Source organism: Osmia bicornis, chromosome 1 (genome assembly GCF_907164935.1).
Source record: "Osmia bicornis bicornis chromosome 1, iOsmBic2.1, whole genome shotgun sequence".
NCBI classification, from domain to species: Eukaryota; Metazoa; Arthropoda; class Insecta; order Hymenoptera; family Megachilidae; genus Osmia; species Osmia bicornis.
The window spans coordinates 12,252,049-12,279,869 of record NC_060216.1 but is presented as its reverse complement, the minus strand read 5'-3'; the positions used below and the strand labels follow the sequence as shown (position 1 = coordinate 12,279,869).

At 42.6% G+C, this 27,821-nt stretch overlaps 2 protein-coding genes and 1 long non-coding RNA gene across 9 annotated transcripts in view; 1 reads left to right on the top strand and 2 right to left on the bottom strand.

Moving 5' to 3' along the window:
* The first annotated feature begins 884 nt into the window (after positions 1-884).
* Positions 885-19,209, top strand: LOC114876414 (bicaudal D-related protein homolog). Its single transcript, XM_029187870.2, has 5 exons — positions 885-3,086; positions 14,939-15,271; positions 16,080-16,249; positions 16,756-17,074; positions 17,406-19,209. Exons 1-5 carry the CDS (start codon positions 2,847-2,849, stop codon positions 18,024-18,026), a joined length of 1,683 nt encoding a protein of 560 aa, XP_029043703.1. The 5' UTR covers positions 885-2,846; the 3' UTR covers positions 18,027-19,209.
* Positions 6,574-9,309, bottom strand: LOC123988332. Its single transcript, XR_006829919.1, has 3 exons — positions 9,162-9,309; positions 8,204-8,332; positions 6,574-6,716 (listed from the first exon to the last, which is right to left on the bottom strand). It is a non-coding gene; the product is annotated as an uncharacterized LOC123988332 (long non-coding RNA).
* Positions 19,210-20,774: 1,565 nt separating the features above from the next.
* LOC114876408 (protein Fe65 homolog) overlaps positions 20,775-27,821 on the bottom strand; it is a 114,193-nt gene continuing 107,146 nt past the window's right edge. For 5 of the 7 annotated variants that reach the window (XM_029187856.2, XM_029187859.2, XM_029187862.2 and 2 more), the window contains 10 exons: positions 27,539-27,657; positions 27,357-27,469; positions 27,086-27,284; positions 26,885-27,012; positions 26,773-26,778; positions 26,443-26,693; positions 26,112-26,314; positions 25,861-26,037; positions 25,656-25,794; positions 20,775-25,464 (listed from right to left, as the gene is read on the bottom strand). In XM_029187856.2, the coding sequence (XP_029043689.2) occupies positions 25,442-25,464; positions 25,656-25,794; positions 25,861-26,037; positions 26,112-26,314; positions 26,443-26,693; positions 26,773-26,778; positions 26,885-27,012; positions 27,086-27,284; positions 27,357-27,469; positions 27,539-27,657 (1,358 nt within the window). In that variant the 3' untranslated portion in view covers positions 20,775-25,441. Of the gene's footprint in view, positions 25,465-25,623; positions 25,795-25,860; positions 26,038-26,111; positions 26,315-26,442; positions 26,694-26,772; positions 26,779-26,884; positions 27,013-27,085; positions 27,285-27,356; positions 27,470-27,538; positions 27,658-27,821 lie in introns of all 7 variants that reach the window. The other 2 variants (XM_029187858.2, XM_029187861.2) reach the window with 1 other exon arrangement.

Sequence of the window (27,821 nt, the reverse complement as noted above, 5' to 3'; positions counted from 1 at the left end):
CTGTACGTGCGGCACCGTTGTTCTTGTTGGTGCTTCCGGTTGCCAAGCACCCTCTCAGGGGTGTATGGTAACCGGAATTTTCATTTCACCATATAACGGCATCACGCGAATCGCTTAATGAATGCAATAACATATTGATTGCAAAAAATTATCAAGTATCATTCCAAGAGAAATATCAAACGAATCGCTAACGTTTATCTAATAATAAATGATATGCTGATAAAATCAGTTGCTCGCAAGACCACCAGATGGTGTAACTTGTTTTAATGATAACCAATGGTTATTAAATCTGTACGATTACATTGCTAATTAGAGCGCTTAATGAGTCTCACATTCCGCTATTGCTTACACTTGTAATTAACCAAACGATTATTAACAATTTTATACAATAATTTGATCGTTTCATCGTACAGTTTATTATCGTATAGTTTATAAATCTAGAGTATGCTAATACAGTCTTTCTTTTTGCACGATGATATTTTGTTTTATGCATCCGTTCGATTTCACGTAGGAATTATAGTGAAACTATCTGATTGTGAATCATTTCGCATGGAACGTATTTTCTACCTTGGAAAGATCGAGGCAATGTATTTTATTATTACATACTCATGTGTGTATAATTATTTATCCATACTACTTCAACATGAAATTCAAATATAAATATTTGAGGAGCATTTTAGTTATTATTGAAATTCTTGTTTTAGGGATTTAAAGCAGCTGAACATTGTCAATGTTAAGCGTGGGAGGATCGTGCATTAAACACGATCCATCGATTTCGTGAGATCGAGTCAGGTGGCGGTTCGACCAGGTGGGTCACGTGGTGGGGGAAACGGTTGGGTGGTGGGTACCGACAAGGGAGAGGTTAGTATGCCTTTAGAGGGGAAGGTCGACAGGTCGATTGTCTCGCGTGTATGAATATTTAAGCTCTCCTCATTATATTTTCATAATTATTCCGAGTGTTCCAGCACAATTATTATTCGAAAAAGTCAATGTTACGTCTACGCGATGTGAAGTGAATGTCGCTATATACGACGTATAATCGAAATAGGTAATTTTGGAGTATGCGGTGAGTCGAATGATGAAAATCAAGATAATCGTATTGGATCGAATTTGAGCAGTGTTAGTGAACGTTTTCGTAGCGGAACAAGCTCGAGTAGAACGAATTACTTTCAGCCAGAGTCTCGGAGGTGGGAGAATCTCTACCTGGCTGGGAAGTACGGCACACGATTCCGTAATATTTATTTTCTACTGGCGGCTAGTGAGTCACTACCTGGCCGACCACGGTGCGGCGAGCTGGTCGCCTCGCGTGTTCGCGTCCCTCTGCGAGTGTTTATTGCAAACAGTGAGCTCACGGTGACGCTTTGAGCCAGACAACAGTTTCAGAAGAAAGGACCCGTAATAACACCAAAATTCCTGAAGAAAAGCAGTTATCAGTGGAAATTTGTGATCACCAAAATAAGTCACATCCAACTCCCCGCGTTTATAGTGTCAAATAAAATGCTTGTAATTATTATTCTCCCTTCTAATTAACGAGAATTTGAAACGAACATAATACATGTACTTGTTGTGCCGCGAAGGTTACATCGATATCCGTAGAAACGGATCGCATAACGCTGCAGTTTTCTGACATGTGTCAGTTCGATGTTTGTTCGATCCTCAAAGGGATTTAGACTGGCAGTCAAGTGCAATTCGTGCAACGATAGCGATCGCTTATTTACCCGTTTCAGTGAACAGTTGTTGCAGCAATTTTGCGCGTGTGCTGTATGTACCTGGAAACGATCGCGCGAACAAAGAAACGTGGGAGGGGTTACGTTCGTACGTTATACCCGATGTTCGTAGTTTTCGAGCGAGGTATTGTTGACTTTCTACCGTAAAGGCAGGAATCGTTGCTGTACGCGCGGTTCGTACGTGTTGTAACGAGGAAACGGAGCAGAACAACGGAATTAATCCTGTAATAGTTTACCCTCGTTTCCAGTGCGTAGACAGATACGAATCGCATTGACATTCGATTCGATATCGATCGATGGTAACGCGTGATCAGTTCGAGGGCAATTTCAGCTGATTCCGTCTATTCGTATCGAACCGAGTCGATCGTAGTGCGCGCGTGCGATGTATCGAACAGTAAACGAAAGTGCTCGAAAGCAGCAATACACTTGACCAAGAAAATTATGCCGGTGAGTGTGATCACAGCTGATCGTTTCCGGTAGTGAGAGACTGTTAACCGTCAATGAGAAAACCTGTTCCGATTCCGATGTTACGCGTACCAGACGGAAGGAAAGAAAAAGTGAAGTATTCATTTTACTCTCGCACAACTCGTAAAATTTATTGACAATATTCGAAGGTGAAACCGCATGACTCATTCGTGGATTATCGATCGCTCAATTATTCTGTTGCGTTTTACGAAACAATTTTTTCCTTTTTGCATCATCGATTCGAACAGATAGGTTATCGATGTTTCCTTTAAATACAAAGAACGAGTAAAACTGTACCCTGCGCAGCATCTGTTGCGCAATCGGTACATATTCGACCGTACTACACTCGCATCGATTCTCGATTTGCCTCGATCGAAAGCGGGAAAAGTTTAGATATGTATTTATTTCTTAATCGATCGCAACATGATTATCGACTTGCACACGACGCTGAATCCACGTTACACGTCGAGTTGGGGCGTTCACATTGATTAGTGTATTTTTTACTCTGAACATTACAAATGATTGTGACGCGCGGCTAGTCGACACCTGGTTCTTCGCGTGTCATTACGAACGACAATAAAGGTCAGGCATAAGTCGGACACGGGACATTCGAGCGACAAACGAACAGCGCGGAAGAACCAAGGCGCGGGCAGGATGCCGCCGAAAAAGGACGGCCAACCGGAGCCGTACGCTCTCGAGGATATGATTTCTGATCTCCAGGAGCGACGAAATTCCCTAGATCACGAGGATCTCGAGGATCCGGTGGAGCTTTTGAGAAAACGAGACAAGGACCTTGTATTGGCTGCGGAATTGGGCAAAGCGCTTTTGGAGAGGAACCAGGAGTTGACTAGACAGAGTGAGGCCCTTGCTGAAGAGTATGCGTCGAAATTAGAGGTGAGCATTTTTACCACTTTATTTTATTCCTAGTGTTATTATAGCGTTCAATAATATTCCAACGAACCAGGCGATAGAGTATTGGACCTTGGTCCACATTGATGCCCGTATATGGGTTCATGGTCGTGAAAGAATTAATCGCAATAGCAAGAGCCAACATTTTATGCCCGCTATGTTTCTATCTCGAGAATTCCTACTAAAGTGTTAAAAGTTAAAAAATTCTTTTTGTACAAACAGTAAAGGAATTACAACGGACAATCCCGAACTGATATGATTAATAACATGTTTCCACAGTAATTAGGAAATTGTACGTAGTTAATTTTATCACTCGCTAAGTCATTTTCTTACGTCAATTTCCCCCGAGACCAAGGTAACGCGTCACTTCGTCGAATTTTCATTAACATTGGCTCGTTAAACGATTCGTCAGGTTGTTCGAGAAATTCAGCGTTTCGAATATCGTCCCGCTAATCGTAATTACCTTATAATCATCGCGCGTTTATTTACATACTTGGTTGTAATTTTCTGGAATACCCGATGCGGTGCAGGATGCATTTCGAGCGAATGTTTTCCGTGGAACCGTGGCACGCGAGTTATAGCGGTACGATGAGCAGCGTGTGCAATCGATACGCGAGCGTAAGAAAGCGTCAGGAAAGCGTAAAAGCGACGAGTTCTCGGCTACGTAACGAAACCAATTTTCTTTACTGTCGCGTGAATTTCGAGGAAGAAGATCATTGGTTCACCGTGGATCGTTTTAAGTTGAAGACGAAGCTCGCGTCCAACATGGAACGGGTTTACGAAGGTGGTAGAGAGCCACGAAAGCGTGGAAACAAGTCACTTAGGCAACGTAACGTCGAAGACAATGCCCGGCACCACGCTCTGCCTGTCCCCGTACCCGCTTCTTCTCCTATCTTTCCGCGTTTTGCCTGTCACCGTATTTTTGACCTCCGCCGAACAAGCCTCCCGCGACTCTGTTCTTCTCTTTTGTCTTCGATTACAATGCCGGTTACACGTGGCGCGGTTCACGCTCGTAAACCAGGATTCAGATCAGTGGGCTACTTTACACTTTGCTGAATCGAGACTGCTACGAACAGAGCTTAAAGTCAAAGTCCCGTGCGTCGCCGACTTTCCGGACGGATTCTTGGTATCCATAGGGGAGCATGGTTCGAAGAAAACCCTAGAGACCGGGGAAACATTTTCAACTCCCTAATACTGTTATCTATCTCTGTAAATAATAATTAGGACAAAAATTCAGATATTCTGTCGAGTTTCTCCCAGTAAGTGAAATTAAGAGAACAAGAGGGTACTATAGGGTAGTTCCACGAAAGGAAGGTAAACACAGGATAGCCTATGATTCTCTTTATGGTGTAACGATGCCCATTCCAGGAACGAGTGGGCTTTCTTTTATACCTACGTGTCTTCCGCCTTGCTTCCGGATATAATTACTGCTCGCGTCAGTTCTGCGAAGATGTACAAATTTTTAAAACGAATATAATAATGGTTCTGTTTTCTGTGTATCGTTTGTTAAACGCGAGCAAGACGTGGCATGTCACAGTAGATATGGATATGCATAGATAATAATTTCCATTTATGATAATTAATAATATTAGAACGTATATTTGCCTAGGATCTACAAGAAACTGTTATTCATTCTCACCTTATTCTTCTTATTTACTTTCTGTCAGGTTAATAATTTTACTTTCACATCGATTCACGTTTCGATACATTCGTAATCGATGCACGATCGCGTCTTAATTCGTGTGAACACGTTCGGTTACAACGTGCGTGCAGAAATTGTAAAGAAGATGCATCTAATAACAACCCGAGGCACGTTGTTTTTTCGACTGCACTATTGCCAGTTAATACCGCGTTTCCGGATATTTTAATTAGTACTAGGTTATTTTTACAGACAGTATATCCGGCGTTATCGCACGTGCTTCGTATCGTTAAAAATTCGATTATGTAAAGTCTAAGTAGAAAGCATTCCGTGCTCGGTTTCCTCGATAGACGAATTTTCACTACGTTTTTAATGATACGCGTGTCATTTTAATTTCTTATGCACACTCGTTAATTATGCATAATTTATCCGTGAATAAACGTCGGCCATGATTACGTGTTCGGTCGATGGTATCGATGGATTGCGAAATACACGATCATTCGAATAAATTGTGTTTTCGAAATGTCTCGCTAATTTGTTCACGGTTAAATAAACGTAGGAATTTTAATTGCGGAACTTAGCGTTTTCAGCGGGTGTAGAAATTGCATTGTTTAGTCATGGAAGAATGTTGATGGTAAACAACTAGGTACACTTCGAAATTTATACTAGCGAGGTAATTTCTTATAAATGCGCATTGTAGTTGGTTGAACAATGAGTCATAATTTTAATTTAAGAACTCGACTCTTTTAGCGCTTCTTCGTTCATTGGAAGGTGCAGATTTTAACACTTGACACTAAACTCTTAATGAATGCAAATACACGATGCAGTACTTATGAATGATTTTTTTGAACGAAAGTAATTGCAGAACTCTACGAACAGCCCTTTATTGCACAACAAGTTGACTCTTTCTTTTTCACAAAAGGGGTTGAACGTACCGTAGAGTTAATAAAAAGGAAACACTGAATGTCACGGTCCGAGGTCATCGAAATCACCTCGTTCATTTCGTCAAGCTTATGATAGGTGGTCGACAAAGGTTTGAAGGAAAAGAAAAGAAATGAAAAGAAGTGGGTCAGAGTGTAGCAATGAAAATCGAGCCGCTAACTTAGCTTCTCGTTATTGTATAAATTGACGGTCTGAAAGCGGCAGCGGAATGATCGTGGCACCGTGTCGGCAATAAAAAGCCCGCTTAACACGGCTGGCATAAGCGAAGAGATCTAGAAAGCCGAGATTCCACGAGATGTTCGTAGCAAGCGACCTGGGAATCTCGAGCGCGTGAATTACGCGATCTGCTGTTTGCTTCTCGCCCGAGTAAGCCGTTTCGCTTGTCTTCTCTATTAAAAATTAAGATCACTCGTTAACCTCGCGATAATTAACCGCGAAAGACAGGTAAGATCATTTTCGCTCGCATTGGCGCGAGCATCGTTTCGCGTTTAGAAACTTTTCTTATTCATCGATCTTCGGGAGAGTTTCTTTTGGATAAGTTTCCGAATGGCCCCCTCAAAATTGAGAACTAAGGTTTGTTATATAATCTAAATTGACTACAAGAAACCAATTAAAGTTAGTCTCAGAGCTGGATGTCTTACCGTTTTCGAGATATCGTGGTAAGAAATTTTTGTACAATTTTGGGACTGCGCATGCGCTATTCAATACTGCGCATGCGCTATTCGATTCTGCGCATACACGGAACCTAGCCCAACCCAACCTAACCTCACCACGATATCTCCAAAACGGTAAGATATCCAGCTCTGAAACCAACTCTAATCGGTTTCTTGTAGGTAATTTAGGTTATATACCGAACCTGAGTTCTCAATTTTTGGGGGGGCCATTCGGAAACACAGCTTTTCTTTTTCTCAGCCGTTCGCTATGACGTTGACCATCTGGTTTTTTCGCTGTCGGTGTTAACACGATGTTTGGGTAGATATTTTTGGAAGCACGTTTACCAAACATTCGTGTTAGGGTTACTCTTTCTGTAACAACTGTTAGATAATTCAATGCGATGAGAGATTGAAAGAAGTCGCTCGAATCATTATACAATCGTTTAGGATGCCATACCGTGGGAAAGTGGGAATTGCAGTTAGGACTGAAGGTTTCGCTGCTACGACGAGATGCGAGGCTTTAGGAAAGTGGTTGGCGAGATCGCGGTTAGCCGATTATAAGGGGATTCCAGACTCCATACGCCTTTCCTTTTTAATATTTATCGCATCTCCTTCGAGAGTTCGACGGGTTTTCCTTTTGTCGAGCATGAAACAAGTCATGGATTTTCACGTTCGCGTTTCTCAGGTAGGATTAACGCGACCGTGGTTGGCCGGTTACGCTAGAATTCCTGGCTCGTTTCTTTGTTCAAACGATCCCCAGGGAAATTCACTTTTAACAAAAAGACCCTTCTCTCGGTCAAACACGAAAAGTCGTGAGAAGGCAGGATATTTAGCGTCGCGGACAATGGCCCTTCGTGTTTCGAATACAATACTGTAATGTTCTCTTTCTTCTGAAATTACAATTAACAATTACTGAAAATATCAGGCATTATTAAAGAATTACAAGATATGAAATCTTTATATATCTCAAGAAATGAATGAATAGAATTTATGCGGTAAGCTGATGTATTATTAAAGAAAATTTAAGAAAGTGAATATGTATGATGTAATAATTTCCATTTTATCAACTTAACTTGAACTTATCAACAGAATTCTAAGATAGGATTGAATAGATACAATTAGCAATAGATAGAATTTCCCAAGTACGCAGGATTAATTGTCATGAAACGAGCCAGCGATTCGGAGTGGAGATGATTGGTAAAACAGAGCGGAAATCCTCGAAAAAGCAGACCGTTAGCCATGTTCTACCCTCTTTACTCGGCTTGTTTACTTGCAAGCGCATTCAATGAAACGTCGAGGAGTTCACACGTCGTTATTGTGTACTTTATTCTCTAGCTGGTGACATAGAGTCACTATGACCTCGTTGACCAATCATTTTATAGTCTTAGGATTTTTATAAACTTTCATAGAAAAACTTTGAAATTTCACTTCGAAATCACGAAGTCGATTTACGAAACGAGCGATCGACTAAGAGATTTAAAAAAACCCGATACCGTCGCTCGAATCAGGCCAATCGTTCTCCTAATCCTCCTCGAACTGTAAAACGATTTCATTGGTGGCAAACGGATTTCACGCGATTGAATGAAATTTCTCAAGAATCGCCTTCGACGCAGTTAGTTCTTCATCTTTCAGCACCTTTTTCCAAGGTTTTTTCCTTCCGCAAGTTAATCGCGTTTCTACGTACCGGATCATAAATCTACACCGTTACAGTTTGTTAGAGCTTTGGCCAGGGTCCGAATTGGTCGCGAGACAGTAGGGAAAGGCACCCTCGAGGAAGGTGGAATTAAAAGAGCGGAAAGAATCACGCGGATAGAAGAATTTGAAGGCGGTTTGTCACGAAACGAGATAATTAAGCGAGCGTTTCTTACCGTTAGACGGAAACACTTCTCCTGGTGTGATTTTCAATCTTGTTGCACCTTGTTCGTTATCTTTTGCCATTGTTCTCTTGGTCGAGCATCCTCGCAGAAATGTAATTGCACCGATGATATCCCTAGAAACTAACGGAGACGTAGTGAAATTGAATAGAAACTTGTTCTAACTGTACCATAAAATTAAATAAAATTGAACGATGACAAAATTCGCAATTTTTCTTTGGAAACGAAAACGACTCTCGTGCAGGTGGCGCTTAATTGTCGCGTCTGTGTTCCGGATCGTTTCTTCCACGATGCGTTCATTCAATTCTATATGTATGCATGTGAACGCGATGACCGGGAAAATTTCACAGTCTACATGCAAGTTTTTCCTTCGTTCTCACAACGCTTATACACGACCATGGTGCGTGCACAAAGTGCGTGCACTCTCACCTGTATCGGTGTCGAATGACGATTTGAAACGAGAGATCGGTACACTCGTTTTCTCGAGACGCGGTTTACCGCTTAAGGGAGCATTGTAAAACAAGATAGTGATTTTTCTTGGCTACGTCGCCTCGTTTCCCACGAGAGATTATCGACGGTAAATAAAAAAATATTCTTGATCGTAGAAAATTTACGAAGTGAAAGGTTTTCATGATTTTCACCGTGATTTTCGTTCTACTTTGGCGATCGATCTATTCGCGATCAAAGATTTCTCGAGCAATAGTTTAGAAATCAAGGAGCGTCAGGTGTCGTCTTGCATCTTCTTCTAGATGATATTTCATACGGTCGTTTCCAGTCGCGAATCGACCAGAAATAAGAGCGTGACCCGTTAATTTTTATCTGTACGAAAAGCCTACGCTATTAGATTAAATGCTGACGTGAAAAATCATTTGACGAAAAATCTCTGAACCTTTCAAGCGTCTGACGATTGGTCGATGGTACGAAACGATAAGATAAGACCTTCTGCAAATACCTGTACGCTCGCATCGAATCACGGTAGCCTTGATACATTTCGAAAGGTGCAGGCACCGCAAAACCCGTTGTTACCCAATAACGTTTTAATTGCCGGTGAGTCACATAAGTTTTGTAAACAATAATAGTGACCGCGGAACGGCAGCGGTTGGCGGTAACTGTCTCTGACACGATTACGACACGATACTGTAGCGTACCTTTACTTCGTGGCAATCAGACGGTAATCTCGTTAATCGTTTACCCGGGATCCCACTTTCGCGGATTCTACAGATAGAATCGGTGTGGCCTTGTTTTCTAGCCCCAACCGCGATTTTACCCTATTCGTATCCTTCTTGCGTTACGATGCCTCGTTGAACGAGTTTCGATAAGAAGTTATGCCGATGTACCTGACATTCTCGCTTTTTACGACCATCGGTTTAACGAGCTTCTGTCGGTAATTTCTTAATAACGGACGTGATTTCGAGCGCGCATCGGTGTCAGGAATTCTATACCGTTAAATTGAATTAATAATATTCCATTGTGCTCGCATTCGCACCAGAATCTAGTACATTGTTTGGAAGAGTTCTAATCATCGATGGGTTTCACGTTCTTCTTCGATTTGGGTTACGATTAACCCTACCACCCTTTAAGCAGGGCCGGCCCTGATATTTCGGAGGTCCGAGGCAAGCTCCAAAAAGGGCCCCTTTACAAATATGAGAAAAAAAGTAGCTCAAATAAATTTTATAAAATTAACATTAAAGCTTGTATAACTAATTTAGATTTGCATATTCAAGTAAACATTACTCTTCTTGGGGGGCCCTAGGTGGCCGTCTAGTCTGCCTAAGCCCTTCAAGGGTTAATCTAATCATTGGTATTATGAATTATATGCCATTTTCAATTGCATCATTAAAATGCAATTTTCCTGCAACGCGAATATACCTGCTCGACCGAATGCATGCGATATCAAAGCAACTATGGTCCGGTTAGTATACGTGGCCTTATTTTCTGGCAAGTTTTGCCTGCCCACCTTTCGTCGAAATTACGCAACGATTTTTACTACGGTTCGACACAGCGCATTAAACGTTCGATCTTGTTAACGGCTCTGTTCGTAGGCAGCCACTCGATGGAATCGAGTTAGTCTGTCGCTTACGTAAAACGATAACGTGATATCGAAGTTGATTACTCCGTTATTCGGTACATTGTGCAGCTACAATAATTACGTAGCACAATACCGGTGCCACGTGTATCGGATATCGATGAAAGGTAATTGTGTGACACTCGGCGACTTCTCGCAGCTGCACAAATGCACACATCGCTCTAATTACATGGTGCATTGTTTAAGAAAACACGGCTTGTCTTTAAAAATGTATGTCCTAATACCGACGATACAACACCTTTAGGTTAAAAGTAACACATTATTTGTTAATTATATGCCTGATACAAGCTCTCGTTAGAGAATCGAAGAAAATCGAAGCAGAACTTCGATCCAATTAGTTACCCTTTTCCTGATGAACCAATACCCTGACCGTAATAGGCAAGCAGAAATTACCCAACGCTTAACACCGATCTCCATGGGTTTCCTTTGCTCTTTAGGTCGATGCTTTAGGACGTATCAGATTCTAGCGTTACCTCTGTGCCAATGAGACAATGGTGAAATATTTTTTTTTAATTATTGACCACCGTAATGAAATTGGTATACGAATAAAGTTTACGGTTTTTGTAAATTGAGTCATTCGAGTAATAACAATTTTCGAAATTAGACATTTTTCTGCTTATCTGGTCGAGTGCGACCGGTTGCGCGTAGAAATTATCATTTAACAAAATATTTAAAAATTTTAATTTTGGGAATTAAAGATATTGATGAAGTCTACAAATCCACGTTCAATTTTATTTAACAAGAATACTTGAATATTTCTAAAATATTCAATTTTAACAAGAGGTATTAAAATGATTTATTATTTCTTATTCAATTGCTGGTTAAGTCTTGAAGTCGACAGTGCAATACCCGGATAGTTTGTGTATTGCGATACTATGCGATCATTGCCGGACTCGTCACGGGCCATTGCCGCGCTATTACGAGCCTCCCTACTTTTGCTCCTTTTCCTCCTTCTACCAGCAGAAGGTTTGCCTCGCGTAATCGTTTTCTTCTCGGGGGAAAGTGAACGAGAAACGATGCAATGGCTGTTGTGCACCGAAAGTCTCTCGTTGGTATAACGTCCCTACAAAGTGCAATGCCAATTAACTGAAATATTTCTTCCTTTGCCACGTTGACAATGGCTGACTCAGCATTGCTATTCGTTCCAACACCTGTAAATGTAGTTTTCTATTTATTCAGATCGGTACGATAAGATTGTAAGATCAACAACGTTTATCAAAGAAAAATAATACCTTACTCTGTGGAAATTGTTACATAAATAGATGAAATCTATTCTATAATTTATATTTTAATTCACCGTACCAATTAATTGTTTCAACGAAGAAGGATATATTAAATTTATCATTAGGAAACCGTAATTAATTGTTCAGAAAGATTTCACCAGGATCGTTACACAATTTCATCAAGCTGTTGCTCCAGTACCTGGCTTTTATTTAACGGTGTACCAGGCCCAATGAACGGAGAAACGAAGGATCTTTCGTAGCAGGAAACAGATTTGCGAGGAGGTCTTAGCCGTCGTACCGTGTAATTAAATTAGACTCGGTACAAAAATCGTTGCCTTCCATACGAAAGAAGGAAACACGTGCTTATTGCTACACGTTGAAAACACGGCTCATCCTTTTTCGCAACGCAGAAATCATCGAAAGCATCTGGAATGCTTACCAAACTTGGAAGAAACCGTACATCCTGAGCGTTCGAAATTCTCAAGGAAAAATTAGAAACTTATCTAAACATTATTTGTTTTCGATCACTCGAGAAAAAAGGAGATTTGAATTTTTCTTTAATGGAACCACATGGCTGGTTCTGACGGGTTAATCTACCGGTTCTGGCCACGTGGTCGCATCAGAATACGATAAATCGAAGATCCGCGCCCATTCGTACCAGTCGCTGTTCACTCTGCTTCCTTGTTTCGGTTATTTCCCGTTCTATCGACCGGATGTCTGTTTCTTCGAGCAGAAAGCGACAGGAGCTCAGCCATTAAATTAGAAGTCCGTTAAACTGTGCCGGAAGATGTATTGCCTCGGTCTCAGTCGTATAATTAGAATAACTTTGTCCACAATACTTTCCTTTTCGATGCCAACAGAAATATTGTTTACCTAGGGAAAGAAAACCTGTTGTTCCACCTTTATTAGCCAACCCATATCTAAGATTGAGAATCTTGGGAAGGGGGCTAAAGCACTTAGACTTTCTACCACTTTTGTACAGGGCAAAAAAATTCTTGCGCCATTTCGTTTAGTGGGTCAAAATCTCAACGAATGGCCGAAATTTTTCGGCCTGACGGGGGTTGGCTTTAGAGCGAATCCTGCTCTACTTTTACCTAGTTATTCTTACCATTGTCAACAGGTATCTTGGTAACACGAATTATTCCAACAAATTGTGGATCTTCATGAAATTTCACTTATTTCAATTGACAGAATTTTGAAGTACATCTTAGGTATCCGGAGTCAAGAGTAAAAGGCGTTATTACAAATATATGAAACATAGAAATTTTCTCCACGTTTCTCGGTCAATTAATTTTCTCTTTCAATGGAAGAATTTCGTCACGGTACGTATCGTTAACGACATTAGATTCGATGTCGAAAGAGGTAAGAGGTAGACGAGGATTGAGCATCAAACAGGATTCGTGAGTCAACCAGCACTTAGACCTTGCGACGAGCACGATTTCGCAGCGATTGATGGCCGTCTGCAATTATATCTGCAACAGACCGGTTAGATACATACCTGTACGTAACCTGTATATAATTGAACGGTTGGATTAGCTGAAAGCAACAGATGCCTAAGTTTGCGCGCTTAATGCTCGCCTATCAATGACTCATCTCGTGTGATATTAATAACGATAGATAAGGGGATTGTTATCGGTAGCTGGTGCTATTTTTGCGACAAAATGAATTTGCAAATGACAGGTGCGAGAAGATTATTTGGCCACGGTTATTGAAAAATGAAATCGACACTATTTGCGTGGGCGACTGTTTAACGTCATCGATGATGAAACCAACAGAATCGGAGCAACGAAACTGGACGGAGATCCATGAGTCACGGATCTCCGTTAGCTGCTTCTGGCTCTGTTACTTTATGGAAAAAACGTGTTCACCAGTTCCTTGTCGCGAGTGTGCATCGTACATCCGTTTATCTATTTAGTTTCCGCTCGCAATCTTATGTATCCTTCCTACATTCCGCCGTAAGGTATACGACCTTATTATTGAATCTATACAAACGAGAGTATTCAAGTTAACAACTTCCCGCACCGTGCGTCGCCGATTCTCCGGACGTATTCTTGATATTTATAGGGAAGCATGGGCGAGGATCGTCGGTTCTATTATAAGCAACCTCGCAGAAATATTTGATTCGAACTTGAGGAATAAATTCATTAGCCTTTCGCGATCTTCAGGGGATCGGCGAACCTTTGGCAAACCTTTGGCTTCGTAGACGATCGGTCGATGTGTAACCACGGGAGACCAAGGCCGTATATACCTTCTAGCTCGATAAACTCCACCGACATCGAACCGTGCGATTGTTTGTGTGCACATGCCCGTATTATAGCCACCTTTTCGTTCGATCACTCGAGCATGCATCGCGATTTGTACCGCGGAATCGTATATCGTGATTGCATCGATGCAACTGGATTAAAATTGTCTGCTTTTTGCGTGAAATCGACTACTCCATTCCGCTCGTCTTTCGTTCTCTTTGTTTTTCAACGGCTAATCGATGCAATTACGTCCATCTATGCTTCTTCTTCAGTCTTTCAAACCGTTTATTTGTAATTGGAGGAAGAAGAAAAGAGCAAACGAATAACGAAGTTTATGCTAGTTGGATCCGAAATCAGGCGAGGGCGATGTTGTTGCAATCAGCCACATTACGTCACTAATTTCCTTTCTCTTAACCGGAATGCGGATTTGCAAAATTGCGCGAATGATCAGCGATAAGTTTGCGCCGATTCGATCGACTGGGCAACACGTGATAATCTCCCGTTTGATTTTCAACGAAATCAAAATGGAAGCGACCTTTTCGTAATCGCTCAGTTGTTCTAGAGCTTTTACTCCGTTACGAAACAGTCAAACATTTGTCCTTTCACCGGCTTCGGCTTCTCTAGAGCTCTCGGTCGTGTTCGTCTGTCAGAAGTAGGCGAGCTACTTGGTCGTTCATGAGTCAGCTGGGTCTTTTTAAAATTCGAACGCGCGCGTCCAAACGAGAGACGAATTTCGAGAGAGGAAACGTTCCGTCGAATCCTGTTTTTTGATATTCCATTCAGGGACGTTTGCGGTAGCCTTTCGGCTTGTGTCGAGGTTGAAAGTAGCCAAGCGGTTCGAGAACGGTGGATTTTATAAACAACAATCAAGTGACTCATCGTTGTACTTTGTTTTCCGGTTCTTTCTTTTCTTTTTTAACCCTGAACTGACGGTGGTGAAATACAAACGTAACTTGAACAATTGAAAGCAAAGCAAATATTATACAGTACCTGAATTAATCAGGATCTGAAATTATAATTTCAGAATTAAAATATATTAAATTTCTGCTAAAAGTGCAGAGGGACAGATACGTCTACACCTGTCGCGTCGTGCGGTTTAAAAGCATAAGAAGCACGCGATGCATAAATTGGCTTTCATCGATCACCTCTAATACTCTTACGTTGTTTGTTGCCGCAGAGCCTGGAACAAGAGAGGCACCTGCTTCGAAGAAGGCTGGAGGAAGTCAAGGGCGAGAACGAGGCGAGAACTTTGGAGTTACAAACGGACGTGGAGACGTTGAGGAGCCAGCTAGAGGAGCAGAATGAACGAGCGAGAAGGGCGGAACGAGATCAGGCGACTTTGGTTACAGAGTTGACTGCTCAGAACGCGAGGCTGGCCGATCAGCTGAGAGAAGCCGCGAAACAGGAAGAACAGCTGCTCATCGAGGTCAAGGTGCTCAGGGAAAACTGTGCCCTAAGAAATACCAGGCTCCAGGATCACGTCAGCAGTTTGGAGCTTCTCAAGGACGAGGTAAAATTAACAATTTCCGTGAGCTAGCCCCCTTTAACGAGCCTTTCTTACCCGCCAATACGAGCGCCACAACTTTTCCTTGCAATTTACCTTTCGTCTCGGCGCTCGTTACATCAATCGTCCTCGTAATCCTGTTACGGTTACCAGGAATCCGGCGGACCAGCGTGCAGGAGACAAGTCGCGAGAGAAAACTGGACACCGTTGACCCTCGACGATCGACTTAACTTGCCCGTCCTTCGATCCTACACGCCCTTTCTTCTCTCCTTACAACGTCTAACTAGTTCTCGAATTTCAGGAAACACTCTTCACGCGCGAATTCTCTTCGCTATGTTACATCGTTACATCGTTACGTCGATGTTATCGATTATATCATGGACATTATGGGACACGATCTCCAGGAATCATTTTATCGAAGCTTCTTTTCACGAGGAAAGAAACGATGAAAGTCGTTCTAGCGTTGTAAATATGTATATTCACCGAGGAGAGTTTGTAGTTTCTAACTTTCCTGTTCTCTTCTACGAGAATGGGAACGGAAGGGTGACCGTGAAATAACTATGAATTCTTTAGTAATGAAACGAATGTCTTGCAACATTTCTTTTTGTATCGGTTACAAGGACACGAAGGAAAAGGGGGAATTGCAACATTTCAGGAATCGGAGAGTAACCACGAGTTAGATGACTTCGTTGGAATCGCGATCACGTGTTGACCGTTCGAAAACACGCGATCCGTGCATAATATTCGCTGATACGACAAAGAACAGTCGAATCGAATGAAACGTAAGCCAATTAAGTTGGGCTCGATGTTTCAGATGCAGTTAGTGTCCGCGCAAAGAACAGAATTAGAGAAGAGGTCCTTGGAACTGCGCGAAGAGAGGACGAGGGCAATCGCGGCCCTGGAAGAAGCCGAAGAGAGAGCAGCGGCCTTGGAGCGGCTCGGCCACGAGGCGGAACACAGGGCGAAACTGGCTGAACGAGAGAGGTAAGCTTCTTGGGACGCATCGACCTCTTCATATTTTTGGATAACGCATCGTCAAGGTGATTAGCTTACTTTCCGAGCTAACTTTAAATGACCCATGTTTTGGAGTCACCGACCCATTAGATTCTATCTTCCTCCCTTTCCTTTTCTTCTTTATTTTTTCCAAAGTAATCTTGGTTCCACCTCTCGCGACAGCAAACGCGGACTACATTAGAATTCATAGCTTCTCGTTTACAACCTACGCGAAAGTTGTTCATAATACAACAAGTCGAGAGAATGTTAACCTCGCGTACGTGAAATGGAATAAAACTGGAGTCACGTGGCCGCAATCCGTTCGCTGGAAGTCGTGTTTTTATCACAATTCAAATGTAGTCTACCTGGTTGTCTGTTTGCGAACGTCGAGCAAACCGCGACGAGTTTGTTCAGTTTATACAGCTGTGTCGCGTCGGATAAAAGAGCTCGATCAAGGGGTGGATCGACGTTAATCGTTGGGTCAATTGAATTGTCAGAGACGAGCTGGCCGCAACGTTGGCGGTGATCGAGGCGGATAGGAGAGGAAGATCCGGTTCGATACAGAAACCACCGAGGTCCTTGCAAGCGGAGATGGAGTGCGAGGAGAGCGGAAGTTCGCTGGGGGAGCAGGAGGACCTTCGGGCAGAGGTGGCCAGGGCGGTGAAGCGGTTGAAGGAACTGTGCGTCCATTTGAGACGGGGAGAGGATGACTCGGGGCTACAAAGCGACTGCGACGAGTCGATGCTCGTGATCCCGAACAACACCGCGGAAACGGACGAGACGAACACCAATGGACAGGAGACACTGCCTAGCTCGGTAAGGGACTCTCTCTTGAAACCCTCTCCTTTGTTCGCCGACTTCCGGTTTCCGCTTGCGGTTGAAACACACCGAGAATCTCGAGTGTCCAGAAAAAGCAGTTGCGAACGTGTCTGGCTCACCGATCGCACCTGGTAAATCTTAGATAAGTAATCGAGCGTGATTGGTGCTTCTGTGATAAACATTTGGCGTACAGTATATTTGCACGTCGCATTATGACGCGTTACTCAAATGTTTTTCGATTTGATTAATCAACAGTAGCGTTCTCTTTCAGGGTGATGTAGAGATTTGGCGAACTCATACTCACTATCTTTTCTTCCATTTTTCACAGACCAACTGTCCCGGTGCTTTATTGGAGCTAGTAGAAGAGGTGTACAATTTGGCATTGTCTGGAAGAGGAGCACCCGTGGAGCTAGGTTTGGCAGTGGAGCTGCACAGGGCTCGAGAAGAGTTGGACCACACGAAGGACCAGTTGAAGCAGACGCAGGAAGAGCTGAAGAGGCGAGGGGAGGCTCTGCTCGACACGACTAGCAAATTGAGCGTGTGCGAAGCTGAATTGCGCGGCGTTAAAGAAGAACGAGACCGAGCTCGCAACGACATGGATGATTCGCAATTAACCAAGGACGAGATCCTTTCTCAGGCTTACAAAGTCAGGGACCAGGCAGTAGCCAGGAAGAACAGAGCGGAAGTGGAATTAGCCAAAACTAGGATAGACGTGCTACAAGCCAACAGCCAACTGATGGAAGCTATTCAACAGAAGATCGAACTGAGCCAACAGCTGGAACAATGGCAAATGGACATGCAATCGTTATTGGACGAACAGGTGCGAAGTAAACTGACGTCTGTGACGAACGCCATCGCCGCGGCGAACGCTGAAAATTCGGATATCGTAGCTCCGGCGAGGAAGAAGAGGAGCACCGGTTCGTCGAGAAAAATGTTCGGTCTGTTTTGACGAAAATGACTGTTCGCGTTGCGCGAAACGAAAGCCAAGAGACACCGGTGTGCACGGTGAGAGAAGAAGACTGCGCTCGAGAGGATGTTCTTTCTCGTGTTTCCTAGCAATATCAGTGTATCAGGGACCAATCGGCACCGTTGTTGCGTTCAAAAAGCAGACTGTGCTGATACGAATTTAAACGGCGAACCCGCCGTAAATCGTTCGACGCGCGTATCACTTTCCACGACGCTTCTAGAGCAACCGGGCCGTAAATTTTTCGTTCGTTCTACTTTCCGGCTGTTCGTGCAGGTTCGTCGAAAAATTTCGTTTCGCCAGCAGAGATTACTGCCTCGATCTTCCTTGATATATTTTCGCGCCGCGGAACTAGGACTTTCTCAAAGAAAGATTCCCGACAATAGATATATCTTCGTTTATAATCTCTCCTAGAGTACGTTGCGGAATACGTAGTATAAAGCAAGACAACGAACGAGACTTCTTTGTAACGTCAAAGCCCTCGAGGAAAGAAGGAGAACGACATAGGAGGGTGAAACATTTACTTCACAGTGAAGCGTGAACCGTTTCGAGAACGGCGTGTCATTGTGGTAATCGTGGAACGGCTCTCGTTGCACCACGGTTTCAACGATCTCTACCGACGCCGCTTTGTAAGGATCTCTCGATTTTAAACTGTTATTTCCAACGCTGCGTTTAAGCGAAACTAGCCGATTTCCTCGTTGCTTCTCCACCGGGTGAGATGTAATAACACGGCCTAAACAGCTACGATCTGTTTATTCACGGTTGTAAATAAAATCTTTGTGATAGACTCGTACATAAACTTGTTAGGTTTTTCAGAAAGGAATTTCTTTATCGTTGATTGTGATATGGATATTTTATTGCTGTTATAATAAAGGACAACGATGGAAGGTGGCCAATTTTAGAATTAAACGGGAAAGAAACATCCCTGAACAGAAATTAGACATTTTTAATCTAATGAGAATTTTATTATAGTTTTACAACCGCGTTCAGAATTTAGACTTTTATCTATTCCGTTATACGTTCCAAACTTGGCTACTTTCCATCATCGTCCTTCACATTCTAAATCAAAATGCTGCAATTCATTCATTTGTACAGTAGTTACAAATATCATGTTATTGTAAAATAATCAATTTAATAAGCTGAGAATTTTGTGCAAGCCTTATTCTTATATATTCTTGAAATTTTATGTTAGTACCACTAGCCTTGTCTTCCTTTTGTAGATAGAAAGCTGCATCCTTCGCTTCCACTGTCATTCATATGTATATATAAAATATATACATTACAATGCAAAAATATACATTAACAGTCAAATTATTATAAATCTTATAGATCGAAGAACTATCAAAATAAACGATTGACAAAGTTGTATTTTAAAAAGACCGCCATAAATTATTTTTAAAATTTGATGTTAGCGCCATCTATACAGAGGCGGTGGAAACTACACGACAACTTACCGCCGATATTTTCAAGGGCTCGTTACCTATGGGGTTCCAGACACCCCAAGATGACATCAAGTCGGTAAGTAAAGAGCGCCACTTGTTCAACGGGGTCCCTGGCACCCCGGATGCCAAAATGTGGGTAGGCGACCAGTGTCACCGGTGCTTCGGGGTTCCTGATACCCCAAGATGATATGCCGGTATGTAGAGATAGTCACTGGTGCTTCGGGGTCCTTGGAACCCCAGATGCTATATTATTGGTATGCAAAGATAGTTACCGGCGTTTCGGGGTCCTTAATAACCCAATATGATATCAGGTCGGTACGCAGAGGGCGTCATTGGCGCTGCGGGGTCCCTGACACCCCAAAATAATATCAGCGAAATTTTATCGAAATTTTAACGAAGAATTTCGCGAAATTCTCGGAAAAATAGCGCCCGCTAGCGGCAAAAATTTGAACTAAAACCTCGATGTCGAGTCAGCGCCCTATGGGGGCGAGAAAAGGAACTAAATCTTGCTCGATTTCTGGCCCTCTAGCGGCAAAAATTTGAACTAAAACCTCGATGTCGAGTCAGCGCCCTATGGGGGCGAGAAAAGGAACTAAATCTTGCTCGATTTCTGGCCCTCTAGCGGCAAAAATGCGAACTAAAATTTCGACGCTGAATCAGCGCCCTCTGGTGGCGAAAAAAGGAACTAAATCTTGCTCGATTTCTGGCCCTCTAGCGGCAAAAATGCGAACTAAAATTTCGACGTTGAATCAGCGCCCTCTGGTGGCGAAAAAAGGAACTAAATCTTGCTCGATTTCTGGCCCTCTAGCGGCAAAAATGTGAATTAAAATTTCGATACCGAATCAGCGCTCTCTGGCGGCGAAAAAAGGAACTAAATTTGTATAAAATCGAAGGCCTTATAGCCGCAAAAATTTCAACTCACCTTCAGGGAGGTACTGGGATGTATGGAATGTGAGGAATGCAGAGATATAAGGGATGTAGAGATGTGAGGAATGCAGGGATGTAAGGGAAGCAGATATGTAAGGGATGAAGAGATGTAAGGAATGTAGTGATGGAAAGAATGTAGTATTCCTTTTCTTTCTCTGATTCCTTCCGGCCAGCTTCATGTAGGTAGCTAAAGGCATACATATACCCTTATTTTGTTTTCTGCGTTCATTTAATTTACTCTATTTATCTTCTTAGTTTATTGAATAAACTCATTAGGAGGACGAACGTGTTGATTTTATTACTCCCGCGTGCATCCTTTACATCCCTTAGGATCGGTGAAAGTGTTAGCAGAGTTAGAACGAGATTGAAAAGAAACAAATAGGCATTTATTCACAAGAGGCAGGTGTAGTTACAGTAGTTTCATTCTTGTCGCTTTTATATATATATTTATATATATATATAATATGTATATATACGTATATATATATATAATAGTATTCTCACGTCCGTTATAATTATCGATCGGTTCAACTACGCGATATAAATGGGCATGAACAAATGGGAGAGGGGCGGGGGGGGGGGGGGGGGGAGTGGGTGCATACAAAGTGTATTTTTCTCCTTTCGTACGCTCTTTCTAAAACGACACGTGGACGTCGAACATTACGAAACGCGTCGTTTATTTCTCTCCTCGTTTGTTAGAACTTGTTCCGGTCACGAGATACGAGCAGCGAGATTCTATTTCGAAGAGGGACAAAAAAAGAAAGAGAACGGAAACTCGCTGAAGAATTTCGAAAATAGAATCTCGTTGGACTGCTCCTGACGTCGACGAAAATGTCGATCGCGCGATAATTCGAAGCCGATCGCCACGCGAACATAATCCTTCTCTTATCATCCTTTCATTTCAACTACTCGATGATAAGGATCTTTTTTTTTTTATTTCGATCCTCATCTCTCGTTTCCCCGTATCAACGCGACGATAATGATCGTGACAATAATTAATGATTAACAATGATCGACGGTGCGTGTTTTCAGTGATCGGTGTAAATAGGTAATTAACGATGAGGTCGAATTAAAACGATGACGAGAATCGTTCGCGGCGCGGTTAGCGTTCCACATTTATTAGAATTTTTTTTCCTTCTTCTTCTCAATGCCGAAACATATTGGTTATTATTAAATTGCCATTAGGTACAGAGAGGTATGTACTTTTCGAAGATAGAGAGATAGAGAAAGAGAGAAAGAGAGAGACACTATAATTATCAATGAAGCATCGTGTTTGTGCAAGAACAACTCTTTCTATCAGTAGATCGCATTTTTTTTCCATTTTTTTTTTGCTTTCATTTAGGATATTACATGTCACAGTTAAATATAGTTAGGTTTGCACTATTCTATTAGTCCAGTTACAAGTGGCTTCCCTTCTCCTTTACCCTCCTCCACCTCCTTTTCACCTCTTTCGAACCCTCTCGGGGGGGGGTGGGTTTCTGTTAACTCTCGCATTTTATCCGGCGACGTTTCAACACCTATATTAAAGGAGACAGTTAAGCTACGCGCAATTTTTTCTGGATGTGTGTATACGCGTGAATGTGTGTATGTATGTATGCGTGTGTACATGTTCTCTCTTTCATATGCGTGTTTCGTGTGTACAGGGTTGAATCCGTGTGTCTTGGTTTCTCGCACGACGGTGTGCAACGATGTGTCCTCGACCTCTGAACTGTTCAACCTTCACCTTTCTTTTCTTTAAGTCTCTTAATTTTCTACACGAGCGTATAATAATAATAATGATAATAATAATAATAATATTTACATCCACACCATATTTCGTCGTCGCGCTCTCGAGGCTGTCTCGTACCACCCTCGATCGCTCGTCCGCCTTTATACCTTTTCGGTAATATAAATTCAACAACTATATATATATATATATATTTATTCATTCATTTATTTATATTTATATTTATATTCATATTTATACTCATATATATATTATATTCATTATATATACATATATATATATATATGAATATTAAAGCAAGAAACTGTATCAACGACATATCGATAGCGGAAGAAACGTCGCTGGTTGGTTAATCTGTGTAAAATTTCGGGATGGGGATTCGAGTTGGGGGGTCGCAGGGGAGGCCTCGTCGCGCGACGTTTCGATTCATTATTGTTCCTGATACGGTTCTCAATTCCTACACTGATCCCTCTTTTCACGCGGTCAAAAATCATTATCATTACATATCGGACGCATTCGCGGGCCAGCGATCAAAAAAGCAGTTCAAAATTCAGGGACCCGAAATGATAATGACGAACCATGTCTTTAATTGACAACCGCTTGAAAAGAAACCACGGGACCAGTGTACTCATGTAGAGATTGAGAGTGACCAGATAAATGGAATGAATGCAAAAGTAATTCAAGTGAAAGAAAAAGAGAAAGGTCGAAGCGGCGTGAAAAATCGAAAGGAAATATCCAAAAGGATCCGACGTAGCTTATGGATCCTCGAGGAGGTTCTCTTTCGAGGTAACATTCAGCTCAATAGATGAGGCGTATCTTCTTGTTCGTTATGGTAAAAGGCGGGTGATCCTCGTAACATGTATTTATGTACAAATAATGATCCATCATCGCGGTTCTATTCTCCGTAACATCCTCTATCTAGATAATATATTTGTCACGAGAGGGATCCCTCGTTATTATGCAGTCTATGTTATCACGCATACGTTCTTCCACTCATCCTTTCTTCACGCAAGCTTTCCTCCTACCTTGCCAGCCGTCTTATTTAAACGCTACATTAGAAATATTTCTTCGTTCTGGGTCCCGCAACAACTTTGTATCATTCGCAATGACGATGGCTCCCACGACGCGATTTTCGTCGCAAGAAAACCTTTCCTTGTCGACAGTGCACGCGTTCATTTACGTTAATTATCGTCTCTACTCGTCTCGTTTCGTCTTTCTAATTCCTTGGTACGTTCATTGTATATCGCTCGTAGGAGAATCCAAGGTTCTTTCAAATTAACACGTTTGTCGTGGACATAGCTGACCTCCGCAGCATTCGACGCCTTAACGTTAATATTATTTTTTATTTATCGTTCCATAACGAACGTGCTAACTAGAACCGAAAGCGAATGATGTTCGAACAAGCGAAAACACGCGGTTCGAATAAACGAGGGGTCGTATATATATCTTCGGTTAGCAGTCGTTGTAGCCGGTGAACAATACGGGTGATGCGACGTCGGTTCGCTATATCGTCAGGTATGTTAATCGCAAGGCTATCGTAGGAAAATAATCAGGAGGGATCGAGGGACGAAATATCTTCGCTTTGTTCATCTGTATACAATTCGCTGCCGTTGTTGTCGGGTTTCTGTACGCGTGGAAAACTATCCTAGAGCTACCGGTAGAAAATCAATAGTAAGGAAAACGGCACACGAATGGTACACCACCCAGAAGGGTGTGTCTTCTAAGCTATCGATGTTAGGCATCGCGAGCACTCGTCAACGATCCGTTCTTCAGCTTCTAAATCGTCGATGTTGCGCTTGACCGATCGAATAAACTGACTCGTGTGACGGTGCTGTGCACGTGCGAATAATGACGAATTTTGCGAGTAATATACGTGTACGCGTATGGTTTATTATTCTGTGAACACGCTTGCAAACGTCTCGGGAAAAAAAGATTTGTCGTGGCGGTGAATAAACTCTTTCTGTACGAGTCGCTAACGATTTCTGTTTTTCTTTCTTTTCTCACGAAACTTTATTATCGTTCATAGCGTTGCAGCGTACGACGACGATCATGATTCGTTACAACGTTAACAGAGAATGAATGTTTGAATCGTGTTTCTTTTGTGTAGGCGTTATTGCACAGCGATTGTGCGTACGACAATACGTGTATTGTTTTATTGCGAGTGTCAATATCGGTAGGTAGCTCGATTCCGATTCCAATTCCATTCGTTTCGTTTCGGTCTTTTATTTTTCCCGTGGATATAAAGGACGGTCGCGTTTAGCACTTGTCGTGTCGTGTTATCGTTTCACAATGTGCAAGCTCTTCTATTAGTTTGCAATAAAAAATAAACTCCCTGTTACCTTCCTGTACGAGTGTGTGTCTCTCTGTGTGTGTATGTGTGTGTGACATTTTGCGTGTGAATTAATGTTTCGTGGCGTGGGAATCTCTCTATGCGTGTCTTTCCTATACGTATAATTCACGTGTTATGTGTTTAGAAGTTCGTGTGGTCTGGTCATCCTCGTCTCGTTTTTCTCTAATCTGTACACCCGAGAATACACATGTAAGTTATACATTTAAGCTCTCTATAGCTTTGTTGTCGATCGTTTAAATCTTCGAATGCCTCGTGGATAACGCTAAGAACGCTACTTTCAGTCATTTCATCACTCACTCGTGTCAATTTCTCCCCCTTTCATTCTCCTCTTCTAGACTCCCTTTTTAAACCCAGCGAATTCACTAAATTTAGCGCGATAAATTACCATCCCGTATGTATATACAAACTCCCTCTTTTTACTATGCTATCCCATGCTCGCAGGATATTATTCTGCCCCTAAGAAGGTTCTCCGTTTGCTCGACATCGAGTCGCGAGACGATCATCGAATCCTCCCATCGAATTTCGTGGCGTCGATCCACGAGTTTCAGTCGGTCTCCATCGCCGACGATAATATTTTTAAATCATTTTTTTTTTTCTTTTTTTTGTCAGACACTGCGTGTAACATACATAACATCATATCGACACACGTAAGCGTAGTCCACTATAGCTGTGGTTAATTATTTATAGCACTCTGCAGAATTCACGATTCAGTCGTTAAACGTACGAATATAATTCCTGTGTCTCGCGTTCCTCCGTGCTTCCTTACTTGGCTCGAACTGCGGCGGTCGTTCGTTTTTATTTCCATTAAGGGTTGCTCTCCCAACGGGCTAACTGTATACGCCTGTTGTCCAGAGACGGCGAAAGTAGCGACCTGAGGGATGCGCTTGGCGGCGATCCGCTAAAATATTTCAAGGTCAGCGGCGATTGGAGATGTCTGTGTCTGATCACCTCTCGCTCAGCAGGCAGCGGCCACAGTTCCTGCGAAGGAACGAGCCAACTTATCAACTACAACACAGTCGTTCTACGATTCGACGAACTTTTCGTTGTTCCACGAACACGATTCCGTTTGCTTTTTAATAAATTCTCATCGCTAGTCACATTATTTTCGTACTTTAACGGCTGAGCGTGATCATTTACCTGCAGCGAGAGAGCCTCGTCTCAGGACTCACCCTGCTTATTTCTACGTCCAGTTAGTGAACCGACCAACGACTTCAGGGTTGCGCCAAGACCTTTACCGCTCGGAGTGTTCAGACTGCTGGCGTTTCTGAAGCCTTGAGGATGTGCGTCTAAGCATTTCTGGTACCTCAGCTATCAGAAAGACAAATAAAACTGGTGCTTTTTGCTCTATGCCGTCCATATAGAGAAAATAATTACCTTGCAAGCAGCCTCGATGGTTTTGCAAAGGGCACCGCTGCTAGGCTCACAGTTGAAGACGTGTGCGATGAAGAGATCTTGCGCGGTGTGCATTATAAAAGCGCATTGCTTCACGTTGCGACCGATACCGAGGAACGACAGATAACGTACTCGACACTCGGTGATAAGTTTCTCCTCCTGCAAATTTCGTTAACCTACTTCGTAAAAGATTCTTTTATTAAAAAATTCTATACATTCCCTGATAGACTTACGTTTGGTGTAAGGATTGAAATCATACTAGGAGCGACAGCAACGTTTACGTTTCGCCATTGATTGATAGGAGTATTAGCTACGATATGATCTATCGCGTCGTTCAACACCTCCATTCCAGTCGCCTGTGAAACTTGCATGGATCCAAGATATTGTGCTCGTAACACTTTCTTCGGTTCTTCCATCGGCGTTGGGAAAGATTGCGCTGAAATTAGATGAATATTTTCAGGGTGTTCTTTTAGAAGAGAAATTGACATTTTCCTGGGCTAGGATGGACATCTCTTACCCATGTTGTTGTCCATGGTAATTTAAAAAATTTTTCTCGGTACTCACTGACTAGTGCTTGCCCGTTTCTATGAAAGCGTCGATGCTCCGTTGGCAGATTAGTGGGTCTCGTTGCCAGGCTCGTTCTTCCATTAATGTCGACCGGTTTCGCGAGGTTCTGATGCTGCGATCGTTCGATCATGATCTTCTTGCAAATGTCGCGAAGCGTGTTAGCGATCGTGCGAGCCGGTATGTCGCAACGGAACACGTGGCACATGTGCTTTCGGGTCGATCGGTCTCTTGCCACGTAAGCAAAGTCCCTGATAAAGAAATTCAATTAACGTGTTTGTCAAACATTATAAGAGAGAATGAATATTATAGCTTTATACTGGTCGTTACCTTTCACTGTACACGGGACAACCAGCGAGGAGGGCCATGAAAAGAATTGCAAACGCGTTATTAAAGCGGTTCAATCTTGGAGTGTGCATTAAAAATTCAATGATCCACTTACCGGCAGTGGTCTCTGCCAACACCCCACACCCTGACTGTGTGAATCGGTTGTGTGTTGAGCACGGTTAGGTTCTCCGGGTCTATCAGCTTCAGAGCACCTTCGTCCAAATCCATGAACAAGTCTTTGCCCTGAAAAATTTCAAATTCCACGTAAACTGACCTATATTTTTTATGAAAAATTGTTTATAGAATCGATACTAACGTCACCCCATCGACCAACGACGTCTAGAAGATCATTTCTACCGAGAGACAAGTCGACGATACATTTGTTCACCGCTTTGCTGCTTCTTTCGGGTGTCAAATCTTCCTCGGCGATCTCTGTCCATCCGAGAGAGCGCACAGCAAATCGGATGGGCTTGTCTCTGCCCTCGGAATCTGCTCGTGCTGGATAGCTCCTTCGTCTGAAACATTAAACGTAAAGCATCGTGTATGCAGGATAAAAGAATAAATTTAAACCACTTGAAGTATCTTACTTGAGAGCTAGTTCCACTTTTCTCTTGTTCTCTAGTTCCTGATCCAAAGCGGAGCTCGTGTTGCTGCGTGTCACTGTGTTCACCATACCGCTCAGGGTGTGGAAATTATTTATCTGTAATGGTAATGAAAGAAGTATAACGATATTCTATTAGAATAATATACTTCGAAGAATTTTACTCACGCTATCGTTGTCTTTGATAAGACTCCGGCGAGACTCCCTCTTGGAGTGCGGGGGTGCCTCGGGTGGCTCTCTTTGAATATTACCGCTTTTTACGTGCCAGTAATAAGGACCATTCTCGTCTGAACAAAAAAGGAACATTCGATCGTTTGTTTAATTGCAGTAACAGGGAGAGAAGAAGGCGTTTCGTCTCGGGATCGTCTGCCAGAATCGTCAATGACGGTGTCGTCGACAGACGATCCCTGCCCCAGACGCCTATAATATCGGCGTCTGCATAATTCGGAAG